This window comes from Dreissena polymorpha, chromosome 7, assembly GCF_020536995.1.
Source record: "Dreissena polymorpha isolate Duluth1 chromosome 7, UMN_Dpol_1.0, whole genome shotgun sequence".
In the NCBI taxonomy this organism is placed as follows: domain Eukaryota; kingdom Metazoa; phylum Mollusca; class Bivalvia; order Myida; family Dreissenidae; genus Dreissena; species Dreissena polymorpha.
The window spans coordinates 45,990,815-46,006,352 of NC_068361.1; the positions used below are offsets into that span (position 1 = coordinate 45,990,815).

Sequence of the window (15,538 nt, forward strand, 5' to 3'; positions counted from 1 at the left end):
TTGTTCAACTCCCATCCATATAAGCTCAACCTTAGCAAATATAAAACACTTTTATTCTCAGCTTTGAAGCATTTTAGCAAAACAACAACAATACTAATTTCCCATAGTTAGTCAAAACGCCGCACATTTTCTCAAACCAAAGGGACCCGGCCCCTTCCCAAAACGGTGAAAAAAAAACACACTGTGATAAGTATATAAGCATTAAAGGCCTGCCATTATAGTGCAAGTACTGTTGATGTGTTTATATGAATTATTTAATGTGTTCATGAACGGTCAGCATTATTTTGCTTTATATGTTTTAATTTTGCTGTTTCACACACACAAAAAACATGTTGTCAAGATATGTTAACATTTTCTAATGAAATAAAGTTTAAAGGAAAAAAATATGGCTGTTTTTAGGTATGAACATATTTTTACAAATAAATAATTACATGTTAAATAATACATAAAGATTGGTCTTATAATTACCAACATAGTTTTACTTACCGGTATACAAAAATGTTGGTTCTTAAGCATTAATACTCTAACTAACAAGGGCTGTTTGTAAAACATGCATGCCCCCCATATGGGCTGTCAGTTGTAGTATCAGCCATTGTGTGAATACATTTTTTGTCACTGTGACCTTAACCTTTAACCTAGTGACCTGAAAATCAATAGGGGTCATCTGCCAGTCATAATCAATGTACCTATGAAGTTTCATGCTCCTAGGCGTAAGCATTCTTGAGTTATCATCCGGAAAAAATGTTACTGTTTCGAGTAACTGTGACCTTGACCTTTGACCTAGTGTCCTGAAAATCAATAGGGGTCATCTGCCAGTCATGATCAATGTACCTATGGAGTTTCATGATCCTAGGCGTAAGCACTGTTGAGTTATCATCCGGAAACCATTTTACTAATTGGAGTCACTGTGACCTTGACCTTTGAACTAGTGACCTGAAAATCAATAGGGGTCATCTGCCAGTCATGATCAATGTACCTATGGAGTTTCATGATCCTAGGCGTAAGAACTCTTGAGTTATCATCCGGAAACCATTTTTACTGTTTCGAGTCACTGTGACCTTGACCTTTGACCTAATGACCTGAAAATCAATAGGGGTCATCTGCCAGTTATGATCAATGTACCTATGAAGTTTCATGATCCTAGGCGTAAACATTCTTGAGTTATCATCCGGAAACCATTTTACTATTTCGAGTCACTGTGACCTTGACCTTTGACCTAGTGACCCGAAAATCAATAGGGGTCATCTGCCAGTCATGATCAATTTACCTATGAAGTTTCATGATCATAGGCCTAAGCATTCTTGAGTTATCATCCGGAAACCATTTTACTATTTCCAATCACTGTGACCTTGACCTTTGATCTAGTGACCTGAAAATCAATAGGGGTTATCTGCCAGTCATGATCAATGTACCTATGAAGTTTCATGATCCTAGGCCTAAGCTTTCTTGAGGTATCATCCGGAAACCATCTGGTGGACGGACGGACCGACCGACCGACATGTGCAAAACAATATACCCCCTCTTCTTCGAAGGAGGGTATAAAAATCAAATAGACTTAGATACGCCAGTATGACCCTGAAATGTCAATTTCTTTAGTTCAACTTCTTCAAACAATCATCAAAAGTCAAGTGGCATGTTTGCATTGCTTAAGTGGTTGGTAATACCTGCAACTTGTCTATAAACAAGAAACCTGTCACTCAACTTCATTTAACAGTACACAATTGTTATAATCACTTCACTCTTAAAATGTAAATGTTCACGTACCCCTCAATCCAATTCAAGACCTGCTCATTCCGAGATAGATCGCTAGGTGAACTGTACATGACCGCCAAAGCTGCCGTTTGTATATCGCTGGTCAGGTCTACATAATTCCCTAGCAATTCTAGTCCCTCCTCATTGGTTAAACCAGTTAATAGTATGCCGTCCAAATCGCCCTTCTGCTTCAGATTCTTGCAGAGTTCCGTCAAATAAGTCAGTAACTGGAAAAATACAATATATAATGAACAGATAGACTTAATTTTTAATAAAAGCTGCGCCATGAGCGCATGATACGCCCGTCGTTCGCCAATGAAGTAGTAAGGTAATAAATAACCCTTTGAATCATTTTTTTACTTCAGTTTATTTGTATTTGAATACATGGTTTATTTTATAAGTACATGAGCATGGAAATCACGAAATTTTGACGAACAAAGTCCCATAACTCTGGAACGACAATTCAGAATTCCGTCAAAAACGAAAGGGGATCAGGGTTTATCAATATTAAGATTGTGTTGAAATTTGAAAAAAATCCATCGAAGGATATTTGAGCTACAGTAGGACATTCAATGAAATCACGAAATTTTGACGAACAAAGTCCCATAACTCTGGAACGACAATTCAGAATTCCGTCAAAAACGAAAGGGGATCAGGGTTTATCAATATTAAGATTGTGTTGAAATTTGAAAAAAATCCATCGAAGGATATTTGAGCTACAGTAGGACATTCAATGAAATCACGAAATTTTGACGAACAAAGTCCCATAACTCTGGAACGACAATTCAGAATTCCGTCAAAAACGAAAGGGGATCAGGGTTTATCAATAAAATTTGAAGAAAATCTGTCAAAGGATATTTGACGTAGCGTACGACATTAACAGACGGACGGACGGACGGACGGACGGACGGACGGACGGACAGACGGACGCGGGGTATACCATAATACGTCCCGTCATAGACGGGCGTATAAAAAATCCATCGGGGGATATTTGAGCTACGGTAGGATACATGAACAACAATAACATTTAAGGTCACAGTGACCTTGACCTTAGAATGAATGACCTTGAAATGACCAGTGGTCATCTAAGTGTGCTTGCAAACCTTCATGTCAAGTTTGAAGACTCTATGTCCAAGCATACCAAAGTTATAACAATTTTAACATTTTAACATTTAAGGTCACAGTGACCTTGTGTGACCTTGACCTTAGAATGAATGACCTTGAAATGACCAGTGGTCATCTAAGTGTGCTTGCAAACCTTCATGTCAAGTTTGAAGACTCTATGTCCAAGCATACCAAAGTTATAACAATTTTAACATTTAAGGTCACAGTGACCTTGACCTTCAAATGAATGACATTGAAATGACCAGTGGTCATCTTCTAGTACTGGCCAATCTTTATTTCAAGTTTGAAGACTCTAGGTACAAGCATACCAAAGTTATAACATGAAATAAGAACTTTAACATTTTTACATTCAAGGTCACAGTGACCTTGACCTTCAAATGAATGACCTTGAAATGTCCAGGGGTTACTTACTAGTTCTGGCCAACCTTCATGTCAAGTTTCAAGACTCTAGGTCCAAGCATACCAAAGTTATAACAACTTTAACATTTTTACATTCAAGGTCACAGTGACCTTGACCTTCAAATGAATGACCTTGAAATGTCCAGTGGTTACTTACTAGTTCTGGCCAACCTTCATGTCAAGTTTCAAGACTCTAGGTCCAAGCATACCAAAGTTATAACAACTTTAACATTTTTATATAGCTACAGTAGGACATTCAATGAAATCACGAAATTTTGACGAACAAAGTCCCATAACTCTGGAACGACAATTCAGAATTCCGTCAAAAACGAAAGGGGATCAGGGTTTATCAATATTAAGATTGTGTTAAAATTTGAAGAAAATCTGTCAAAGGATATTTGACGTAGCGTACGACATTAACAGACGGACGGACGGACGCGGGGTATACCATAATACGTCCCGTCATAGACGGGCGTATAAAAAGTCTAAAATTAAATATGCTTCATTTAATATTTATGGTTTAATTTCCTTGTTAACTTGTTAAGGAAACACAATTTAAATTATAAAAAAACTTTCTGCTTGAATTGTTTGCATAGACTATTAAGCAAGTCGAATGGGGCAGTAAATGGAATAAGTACAAGTACATGTTTGAATATTCTCATAAAAATATTCACATTTGAAAGAAAATCTTCTACTTAAGTAAGGCAGATATAAATTAAAAGTACTTCTACAAGTTGGTAAAAAAGTCCATACCGAATCATACAAATATTTTAATTAAGTATATGATGGTCTTAGGGTTTGACATGCGTACTGGATATAGTGGCCACCAAGACATCTGGAGGCCCATGTTTGGATCCCCACCATTCTCTGGGCACTGTTTCAAAACTCTCTAATAACACAAGTACTACTATTAACACGATACAGTCAAGATTGCTCGTTAAAAGTAGTCTCACGGTGCAGGATCATACGACTTTGTGGGGTTCCCAATTAAACATCAATGGATGTAAACACATCGGTAAGTGGTGCTTATTTTAAATAACTTTTAAAAACAATTTTTCTTAAGAATTTCAATGAGTGATTAAAATACAGATTATAACGCTGCTTATGGCAATGTGAAATGCATAAGAATTACTTTATTTTATAAGCCTGTGTTCTTGTTTAAAAATTCCTTGTGTACTGCACGGTTATGCTTCACATAACGTGAAATTTTGTCACCAATTTCAGATGTATTCAAAGATTCTTATACCTAAAGATATTGGCATAAACTGCAAAAAAAACAACCTAAAGATATTGGCATAAACTGCAAAAAAAACAGTCTTTTATGCATTAAAGATTGTTGCAAATGTATTTCAATAACTTTATATATTTAAAAAAAAAATAAAGTTCTTAACCGTGTGTTTACATTCTGTCCAGCTGGTGTGTAAACCCCTGAGTATGCCTTAGGCTTTTAATGATACCAAGCTAAAACAAAACAGGTTTTAAACGTCGAATTCGGTAATTGTTATCATAGCCTCATGCAAGACCCCCTATGCGTTACTGTTTCTTGCTTCTAGGAGGCTCTGTTTGTGATGATAATTCTCGTTAGCTTATCTTTTCTTATCATCATTATCAATAAATAACTTCTCGAGATCTCGTGTTATATTGCAGCCCGCTATTATGATTATTGTTTATATAAATCACCATATACTGATGAAAATACTATAAACATACACAAATTATAATGTAATATTAAACAGTTTACTATGAAACCATTTATTTTCGTCAGCATAAAATTTCTTCATATAAAAAAAATACTATTTTGTCAGCACTTAAATTTGCCACTTTCTAAAAAAAATAAATACGTCAGTCAACATCCGTTTTGTTTGTAATACATGTCCGCGATAACCGCAGATTCGCGGTTGCGACAAATCGTGCTGGGTAAAAGGTAGGAGTCCTGTTTGTAACATGCCAATGAAATAGTTTTTTGTTATCAGGTGATAGTAATGTGCCCTTATTCTTTTATTCCATTGATATGTTCATTGTTATGTTAAGTGGATTAGAGGGACCGAATAACCGTTAACGAGCGTTTGAAACAACGAAGCCAATTGCCAATTAGTCAACACACTTGAAAAACAAAATACACACCATTAGTAATACAGTTGTTAACAATTAGCGCTAATGATTACTTTTAAACGAAGTCAACGCACTTGATACAGCTTAACTGCATCCGCGTTTTACAGTAATGCCACATGTCAGTTAAGCACACTGCATAATGTGCACCCATGTGTAGATTTTGTTGAATTTTAATTAGTCATGCCTATGGTGATTCAGTCTTTGATTCAGTCTTTCAGTTTTTGTTTTAACATTGGACATAATTATTTGTTAGAATCTTACATTCGTCACTCGGTCCACTGACAAAATAGACACAATTTAATGCCTGACGAATAATAATGGTTTCACAGTATATCATGCTTTTTACATAAATTTTAAGTATATTAACCCTTTGCATGCTGGGAAATTTGGTGACTGCTAAAATGTCGTCTGCTGAATTTCTAAAATTAGCATTTTCTTCTTTTTTTTCAACGAATACTATCAGAATAGCAAACAGTTTGGATCCTGATGAGACGCCACATTCTGTGGCATCTCATCTGGATCCAAACTGTTTGCAAAGGCCTTCAAAATTCGGTTCCAGCACTGAAAGAGTTAAAGGTCAATCAACAGGTGTTCCGAAGATAAATGCAGATATTAACCGCTTTATTGATGATCCGTTGATCCAGTTTGACTGAAATCTAAGAGGCGGCTAGAATAGCCAGGAAATTGCAATAAAATGACTCTTTGTTTATTGATCTTTGATATAAAACTGCTGTCAGTACCTTGGAACTGTTCAGATATAGGCAGGCAAAGGCCACTCTGTCCTTCACAGCCATACACACATCGTCTTTCTGAAATACAGTGAGTGTTCCATGAATCACCAATATTTGCAGTCAAGTTTGCTAGAATACTTGCCTTCAAAAGGGTTTTGCCTGCTCTAAAGAAGTAAAAAGAACTACAAGTATAAATATTAAATTAATGTTAGTGTGTGAGATAACTGGTTTACTAAGAGAGAACAAATTAATTTAATGAGCATTTTGTATTCCCCTTAAGATTTATATACCGCTTAAGAAATAAGTAGAGCTTATATAATTGGGTTGCAAAAGTCATAAAAAGCCTTAATGTTTTAGCTGATTATCAAACTTGGTCTAGATGAAATGCATCCAAAGAATTTAATAAAATTTATTTCTTTCGCTGTTGTTTTCAACCCTATTTCATTCAAATTACAGGGGTCAGTTTACCAACACTTTTCCTGGGATAACCGAATAGCCACTTCTACGTGGACATACTTTTGTCTGTTATTGACAACAACCCTAGTTATTAAATCAAAGGAAATCAATTTTTGCATACTATAATAACAATTGTTCATGGGTCATGCACAACTTGATATCATAATGAAACACACAGGCAAGTTTTGAATATTGAATGCAGACAAGTGTGGGGAGTTCTTGGTTGGACCACAGGTGTTGGCGCCTAGCCAATTCATTGAAACACTATCAATATGTCATAAAACAATTTTTTTTATCACTTTGCCCAAAAAAAATATTCTGATATATATTATATCACGTTGTTTGTTTTTTTGGCCACAGATATGAACAATGTTGTTTTATGACATATTGATAGTTTTTCAGTGAATTGGCCATGCGCCCAACACCTGTGGGTTTGAGAATTACTGTCTACAGACAGACACATGGACAAACGGACCAACAGACGGTGAATCTAATGGGCTGCATAATAATGAAATAGAATACTTACCAAAACTTCATCATAATTATCCCGATCGCTTGCCAGGAAAGAAAACATTGCACGCAGATATGGATCTTTCATGGACAGTCGAAGTTCAGTACAAGTTTTACGCCACATTGCGTTGCGCTCTTCGGTGAATCCAGATAATGCCATGGCAACAAGCCCAAGTTGTGGTGTATCTATATTTAAACAACAATGCAAATTATTTAAATAAAAGCTTCCTTTTTTTAAATTTTATTGTTGGTTGTTAAATTTTAATTCCTTACAATAATAAAAGTCCCGAAGTCTCTCTGGCTTCTTTCCATTTTCCTTGTAATAATAATAATTGGAAACTTTATCAAAATCCTTCCAGGGATTTTAAAATTACAGAGCAGAGGCAAAATCCAGTTGCACGAACATGCAAACATAACCACCTTTAAAACCAAACATTCACTCATGGCAGGTGAAGCGATGAATTAATGCCCACCTTTGTTGTCATACACATTATATAAGTTTTTTTCAGTTTTCCATCGTTAGTAAAGATTTCATTAAAGAACTATGTTAAAATTGGCCCCGGCACCTTTCACAGTGATGTCACTGCTCAGAATCTCAACAGCTCTTCCAATCTTCAAATTGAAGAGCGCAATAGCCGCTGCCCGCTCATATTCCATGTTTTCATTCACCATACTGAAAGATTGATTGAAAAACTATAAACCACACTGAAAGATTGATTGAAAACCTATAAACCATACTAAAAGATTGATTGAACAACTATTCACTATACTGACAGATGGATTGAAAAACTATTCACAATACAGAAAAAAATTGATTGACTATTCTCCATACTGAAAGATTGATTAACAAAACTACCCGATATTCACTATAATGAAAAATTGATTGAAAAACTATTCACAATACTGAAAGGTTGATTGAAAAACTATTCACAATACTGAAAGATTTATTGAAAAACTATTCACCATACTGCAAGATTAATTGAAAAACCGATTCACCATTTTGAAAGATTAATTGAACAACTATTCACAATACTAAAAGATTTATTGCAAAACTATTCATACTAAAAGATTGATTGAAAAACTATTCACCATTATAACTGAAAGATTAATTGAACAAGAGCACCGCCTTGCGGGTGCAGACCGCTCATCTATTTTTCTTTTTAAAGGTGTAGGGACCTATCTCAATTTCAATCACAAAGGAGGGAGTGGTGGAGTGGAGAGGGGTGTATAGTGTGGGGGTGTGGTCATTTATTACATTATCTTCCAAAAATGCAAAAAAATGCAAAAAAAAAATTATACATTTTTTTTTGGGGGGGGGGGGGGGGGGATTCTTGGGTGGGATGGTTGGACAGTATTTCAAAAATAAAATAATATAAATAAATATTTGTGTTTTTTAACCATGTTTGAAAAAAACAAGAGATGTGTTTGTCAGAAACACAATGCCCCCTATTGCGCCGCTTTGAAATTTTTTGTTTGCTTTATTTACCTTTGACCTTGAAGGATGACCTTGACCTTGAACTTCCACCACTCAAAATGTGCAGCTTTATGAGAAGGCCGCTTTGAAATATTTTTTTTTTGACCTTTGACCTTGAAAGATGACCTTGACCTTGAGGGATGACCATGACCTTGAACTTCCACCACTCAATATGTGCAGCTTCATGATAACGCCGCTTTGAAATATATTTTTTGACCTTTGACCTTGAAGGATGACCTTGACCTTGAAGATGACCTTGACCTTGAACTTCCACCACTCAAAATGTGCAGCTTCATGAGAACGCCGCTTTGATTTTTTTTTGTTTACCTTTGACCTTGAAGGATGACCTTGACCTTGAAGGATGACCTTGAACTTCCGACACTCAAAATGTACAGCTTCATGAGAACGCCGCTTTGATTATTTTTTTGACCTTTGACCTTGAAGGATGACCTTGACCTTGAAGAATGACCTTGACCTTGAACTTTTACCACTCAAAATGTGCAGCTTCATGATTATGCCGCTTTTAAATTTTTTATTTGTTATTTGACCTTTGACCTTGAAGGATGACCTTGACCTTGAAGGATGACCTTGAGCTTCCACCACTCAAAATGTGCAGCTTCATGAGAACGCCGCTTTGAATTTAATTTTTTTTTTGACCTTGAAGGATGACCTTGACCTTGAACTTCCACCACTCAAACTGTGCAGCGTCATGAGATACACATGCATTCCAAATATCAAGTTGCTATCTTCAATATTAAAAAAGTTATGGCCAATGTTAAAGCTTTCAGACGGACAGACGCCATATATTTGACATTTGACCTTGAAGGATGACCTTCACCTTTCGCCACTCAAAATGTGCAGCTCCATGAGATACACATGCATGCCAAACATCAAGTTGCTATCTTCAATATTGAAAAGTTATGGCCAATGTTCAAGTTTTTGGACGGACAGACAGACACCATAAATTTTGACCTTGAAGGATGACCTTGGCCTTTCACCACTCAAAATGTGCAGCCTATGAGATACACATGCATGCCAAATATGAAGTTGCTATCTTAAAAAGTGAAAAAGTGCTGGCCAATTTTTAAGTATTTTTTCGGACGGACAGACAGACTGACTGACACTGACAGACAGTTCAACTTCTATATGCCACCCTACCAGGGAGCATAACAATTATTTTTTTGGGGTGGGGGTGTGATGGTTTAGTGTGAGGGTGTGGTAGTCATTTATTAGATGATCTTTAATTAATTAAAAAAAAATAATGGGGGGGGGGGGGGGGATTCAGAGGGGGGGGGGATTCGGAAAGAGGGGGGATGGTTTGGACGGAGTTAATTGTGGCAAAAAGTTATGGCAAATTTAGCAAAATTTAATAATTTGACCTAGAGAGTCAAGGTCATTCAAAGGTCAAGGTAAAATTCAACTTGCCAGCTACAGTTCCCTCATGATAGCATGAAAGTATTTAAAAGCAATAGCCTTGATACTTTAGAAGTAAAGTGGATCTAAACACAAAATGTAACCATATATTCAAAGTTACTAAGTCAAAAAAGGGCCATAATTCCGTAAAAATGACAACCAGAGTTATGCAACTTGTCCTTTACTGTCCCATTGTGATAGTTTGTGAGTGTTCCAAGTATGAGAGCAATATCTATGATACTTTAGGGGTAAAGTGGACCAAAACACAAAACTTAACCAAATTTTCAAGTATAAAAGGCCCATAATTCCGTCAAAATGCCAGTCAGAGTTACATAACTTTGCCTGCACAGTACCCTTACGATAGTTAGTAAGTGTTGCAAGTATGAAAAGGCATTCGATTCGCTTGATCATTTATTTATGTTCTCTTGCTTAGAAAATATGAACTTTGGTGAAAGTCTCATTCAATGGGTCAAACTATTCTATACCGATATTAACAGTATAATCATCAACAATGGCTTCTTTTCAAACAGTTTTAACATCGAACGAGGGGTTCGACAAGGATGTCCACTCTCATCATCGCTTTTTATTATTTGCATCGAGTATCTATCACATCACATCCAATCAAATAAACACATAAAAGGCTTATCACTAGAACCTGACGAAGAAATCAAACAGTCCCTATTTGCTGATGATGCAACTTATTTTTTAAATAACAATTACAATTCTTTCTATAACCTAATAGAGTCGCTAACCCTTTACGGAATGACATCGGGTCTTAAACTAAACAAAAGTAAATGTACTGTGCTACGAGTAGGTAAATTAAAACAAAGTAATGTTCAATATAAAAAAGAAATGAAATTTAATTGGACATCCGATGAAGCCACAACGTTAGGAATTACATTCACAAATAATGAAAAGGATACAGTTCTTAAAAACATTATACCTAAATTACAGAATTTTAAAAACTGCTTAAAATCATGGCATCATCTTAAACTTACACTAATCGGAAAAAACAAAGTATTGAAAACGTTTGCACTTCCTAAATTAATATATGTATTAACAGTTCTCCCAAATCCACCAAGTGATGTTATTAACGATATAAAATCAGCAATATTCAATTTCATATGGGACGGTAAGCCTGATAAAATAAAAAGAACTCAGTTAATTCAATCTGTAGAAAATGGAGGTATCCAATTAACGAACACTGACTCATTCTTGAATGCAATCAAATGCAGCTGGGTTAAACGATACCTAGATAATACCAATACGAGTAAATGGAAATTATTCTACCAGAAAATCCTAAAAAAATATGGTGACTCCTTACCCTTTGAATGTAACATCAGCAATACTATCTTACATGAAATTGCAAACGAAAACATATTTCTGTCTGATGTTCTATCAGCGTGGAGTGATGTCATTCATAACTTAGAGACCCAAACCAGCAGTAAAACAATTTTATGGAACAATAAAGACATAACTTCAAACAATAAGACGTTTTTCTATAAAGACTGGTTTGAACGAAGCATTAAATATGTCGACCAATTATATGACTACAGAATTAAGGATTTCTACTCTTTTGATAACATATGCTACATATACGGAATACCTTCAAATAATTTTTTGAAGTACTACACATTAATCAAAAGCATACCCATACATATTAAATCTGAAACCAATACAAATAATACACCATGTACTCAAACAACATTTGTAGAAAACATACTCAGAAGAAAAAACAAAACAAATAAAATATTTTACACACTACAAATTAAAAACACTACAGAAAACTTCAAAATCCAAAATAAATGGCAAGTCCTTTTTGGAGAAAATGAACTTAATTGGAAACACATATTAACCATGCCATATAAAGCAACTATTGAAAGCACACTGAGAAATTTTCAATATAAATACATCCATAGAATTATAGCTACAAATAAATATCTCTTCAAATGTAAATTATCAAACTCAAATCTGTGTGACTTCTGCGGTGAAAACATTGAAACTATAGAACATCTTTTTTGGGAGTGCAAACACATCCAGCCTATTTGGAATCAATTAATATCTTTTCTTGAACAACATCAACTAAACATTAAACTATCTCTCTTAAATGTAAGTTTCGGAATTAACTCATTGAAATCAATAGACTGTAATAATATTGTGAATTTTATAGTTATATTGATGAAATATTTTATCTTGAACATGAAGTACAAAAATCAAGTACCAAATTTTAATTGTTTTGTCCATAGTCTTAAACTAAAAATTCAGATTGAGAAAGAAATAGCCCTCAGCAATGACACATTACAAATCTTTGAACAAAAATGGAATCGGAATAAATTCTCATAATGTTTTGTCCACTTATATACATTTCACTCTAATGTTAGTTTATCTCTCTAAAATAGTTTTGTTTATTTTTTTTATCCTTATTTTTTTTTCAATCAGACAAGATCATTGTGAATATACAACAAAACACACAAGTCCAGTATATTTTCTGTCAACTTTATACAATTCATCATATTTCATAACTATTCCTCTGTTGTTCTTTTCTTTTCTCTCTAAAAAAATAAATATATATTAGCATATCTTGTATAACATGTCTGAAATATATTGCTTTGTACAATCACTTAGTTGTATGATCGTATACATGTTTACATTGTATGTATGATATTGAATAAATAAAAAAAGAAAAGTGTTGCAAGTATGAAAGCAATGGTTTTCATACTTTAGGAAAAAAAGCGGACCTAAACACAAAACTTAACCTAATTTTCAATTTTCTAAGTATAAAAAGGGCACATAATTCCGTCAAAATGCCAGTCAGAGTTACATAACTTTGCCTGCACAGTCCCCTTACGATAGTTAGTAAGTGTTGCAAGTATGAAAGCAATGGCTTTGATACTTTAGGAAAAAAGTGGACCTAAACACAAAACTTAACCAAATTTTCAATTTTCTAAGTATAAAAAGGGCACATAATTCTGTCAAAATGCCAGTCAGAGTTACGTAACTTTGCCAGCACAGTCCCCTTATGATAGTCAGTAAGTGTTGCAAGTATGAAAGCAATAGCTTTGATACTTAAGGAATAAAATGGACCTAAACACAAAACTTAACCAAAATTTTCAATTTTCTAAGTATAAAAAGGGCACATAATTCTGTCAAAATGCAAGCCAGAATTATCTAACTTTTCTAGCCCAGTCCCCACATGACAGTTAGTAAGTGTACCAAGTTTGAATGCAATAGCATTGATACTTTATGAGAAAAGTGTACCTAAACGCAAAACTTAACAGGACGCCGAGGCCGACGCCAAGGTGATGACAATAGCTCATACTTTTTTTTCAAAAAATAGACGAGCTTAAAATGATTCACCATTTTGAAAGATTAATTGAACAACTATTCACCATACTGAACGATTGATTGAAAAACTACGTTTTTTTTTATACATTTCATATTTTGACATACTCAAAATCGGTAAATATAATAATTTGCTTGTCTCTAAATGATGATACAATCATTGTGTAGGGGAAAATGTTCTTCAGATAACACTCAAATTAGCAAAAACAAAGCATGTCATATTGTGAAGCAAGAAGTAAGCTGTAATAATCATGTAATATAAATCCCAGATCCCACTACACAAATCACTGGGCCCAGACGAGACTTTTTAAACAAAATTGTCATCCCTGATTAGCCTGTTTGGACTGCACAGACAAATCTAGGGTTACACTTTACACACATGCATTAAGCCCGGTTTTCCCACAACGAGTCTTTTTTCTGTTGCAGTCAGACTTGTGTGACATATCTTTGTGCATTCCTCAAACTTGTGTTACATCTCTATGTATTGTTGAACCTCACTCATGGCTGTACGGTTCCCTATGTAGTAAAACCTCCAAATTGTACAGTATAGATTCAGTTAAAACTAACATGAACATACAACATTATAGCTTTCCACTGTTAATTTTGACCAAACATATTATGATAAACTCCTTGATTTTAGTTCATACAAACATCGTGGCGACATACAAAACAGTAACAATTCTACCTGTCGAGGAAGAGCTCGATGGGGTCTGTTAGGTCATCAGGCTCCTTGTTGTACCACCAACCACACAATTGTAGGCACCGCAGTCTGGGGAAACAATGGTCACTTTTAATTCTACTGCTTTTACTTGTTTGTTTGGCTTTTTATGCCACGTTTAATGGCAAAACATTCACACTTACTTTTAGTAAAAGTAACTTGGGTGTAAAATAATTAAACAGTCAAGCAATCAGCCATGTGCCACTTATTTTTGTCTATGAAGTTTCATTAAAATATCTGACCGTGATAACTTACCTAGAGTATTGAAATGTAATCAAAATATGAGGTTTCAGTAAAACATATCTTACTGTAATACCTTACCTAGCCATAATCTGGTATTGAAATGTAATCAAAATATGAGGTTTCAGTAAAACATATCTTACTGTAATACCTTACCTAGCCATAATCTGGTATTGAAATGTAATCAAAATATGAGGTTTCAGTAAAACATATCTTACTGTAATAGCTTACCTAGCCATAATCTGGTATTGAAATGTAATCAAAATATGAGGTTTCAGTAAAACATATCTTACTGTAATAGCTTACCTAGCCTTACTCGGGTATTGAAATGTAATCAAAATCATCAAAGCATGCCACTCATTAAAGCTTTCACAGATGCAATCGTGAATTAAAATGTAATAAACATCATCAAAGCACGACAATTATTAAAGCCTACTTAGCCGCACTCGAGAATCAAAATTGGTATAAACATCATCAAAGCATAAAAATACTTAGCCCCACATGTGTACCTAAATCTATTGACCATCACCCCAGCTTACCTAGCCTTACTCGTGTATTGCAGCATGGGTTTTTTCTCACGCCCACCTCCGTGAATACCGTCTGGGTACTGCCACGTTAGGCACACCTCCTCTGACTCTGTCTCCTCGATAGCGTCTTGAAGGTGGAGAAGGTCAAGCACCCCGATGTAGCGACCAGTCTTCGTCAACTTCTTCGGGACTTCCTCTTTGTTGAGAAGTTTGGTCGATACTTTGACAGTGTTAAGGTTTCTGGTCTTATAGATTTGGAATTGTGTTTAATGGTTTATAACATTTATTAAGAATACAAATCTTCTGTCTTGTTGTAAATGAAACTTTAATTTAATTGAATATTTATTTTTTTAAATATTTTTTAGGATTGAATCTAAAAAAAATGTTGTATCATAAATGTCTACAATAAAAAAGTAATATCTTTCATACACTAAAACTAAACTAAATTGCTTTAACAGTCCTTATTTAAATAGAAATGTGTCTATAGGATACAGATTAACATCTCAGTAAGATTATTGAACATCTCAGTAAGATGATTTAACATCTCAGAAAGGTAATTGAACACCTAAGTAAGGTTATTGAACATCTTAGTAAGGTTATTTAACATCTCAGTAAGGTTTTTGAACATCTCAGTAAGGTTATTTAACTTCTCATAAGGTTATTCAACATCTTAGTTAGGTTATTGAACACCTAGGTAAGATTATTGAACATTTAAGTAAGGTTATTGAGCATCTTAGTA

At 34.7% G+C, this 15,538-nt stretch overlaps 1 protein-coding gene across 4 annotated transcripts in view; it reads right to left on the reverse strand.

Moving 5' to 3' along the window:
• LOC127839209 (GATOR complex protein MIOS-like) overlaps positions 1–15,538 on the reverse strand; it is a 47,599-nt gene that overhangs the window by 12,502 nt on the left and 19,559 nt on the right. For all 4 annotated transcript variants that reach the window (XR_008030222.1, XR_008030223.1, XR_008030224.1 and 1 more), the window contains exons 16-21: positions 14,812–15,019; positions 14,000–14,083; positions 7,652–7,758; positions 7,102–7,271; positions 6,129–6,197; positions 1,765–1,979 (exon numbers count right to left, since the gene is read on the reverse strand). Coding sequence is in view for 1 of the 4 variants with exons in the window: in XM_052367482.1 (XP_052223442.1) it covers positions 1,765–1,979; positions 6,129–6,197; positions 7,102–7,271; positions 7,652–7,758; positions 14,000–14,083; positions 14,812–15,019 (853 nt within the window). In the remaining 3 variants the exon portion in view is untranslated. The remainder of the gene's footprint in view (positions 1–1,764; positions 1,980–6,128; positions 6,198–7,101; positions 7,272–7,651; positions 7,759–13,999; positions 14,084–14,811; positions 15,020–15,538) is intronic.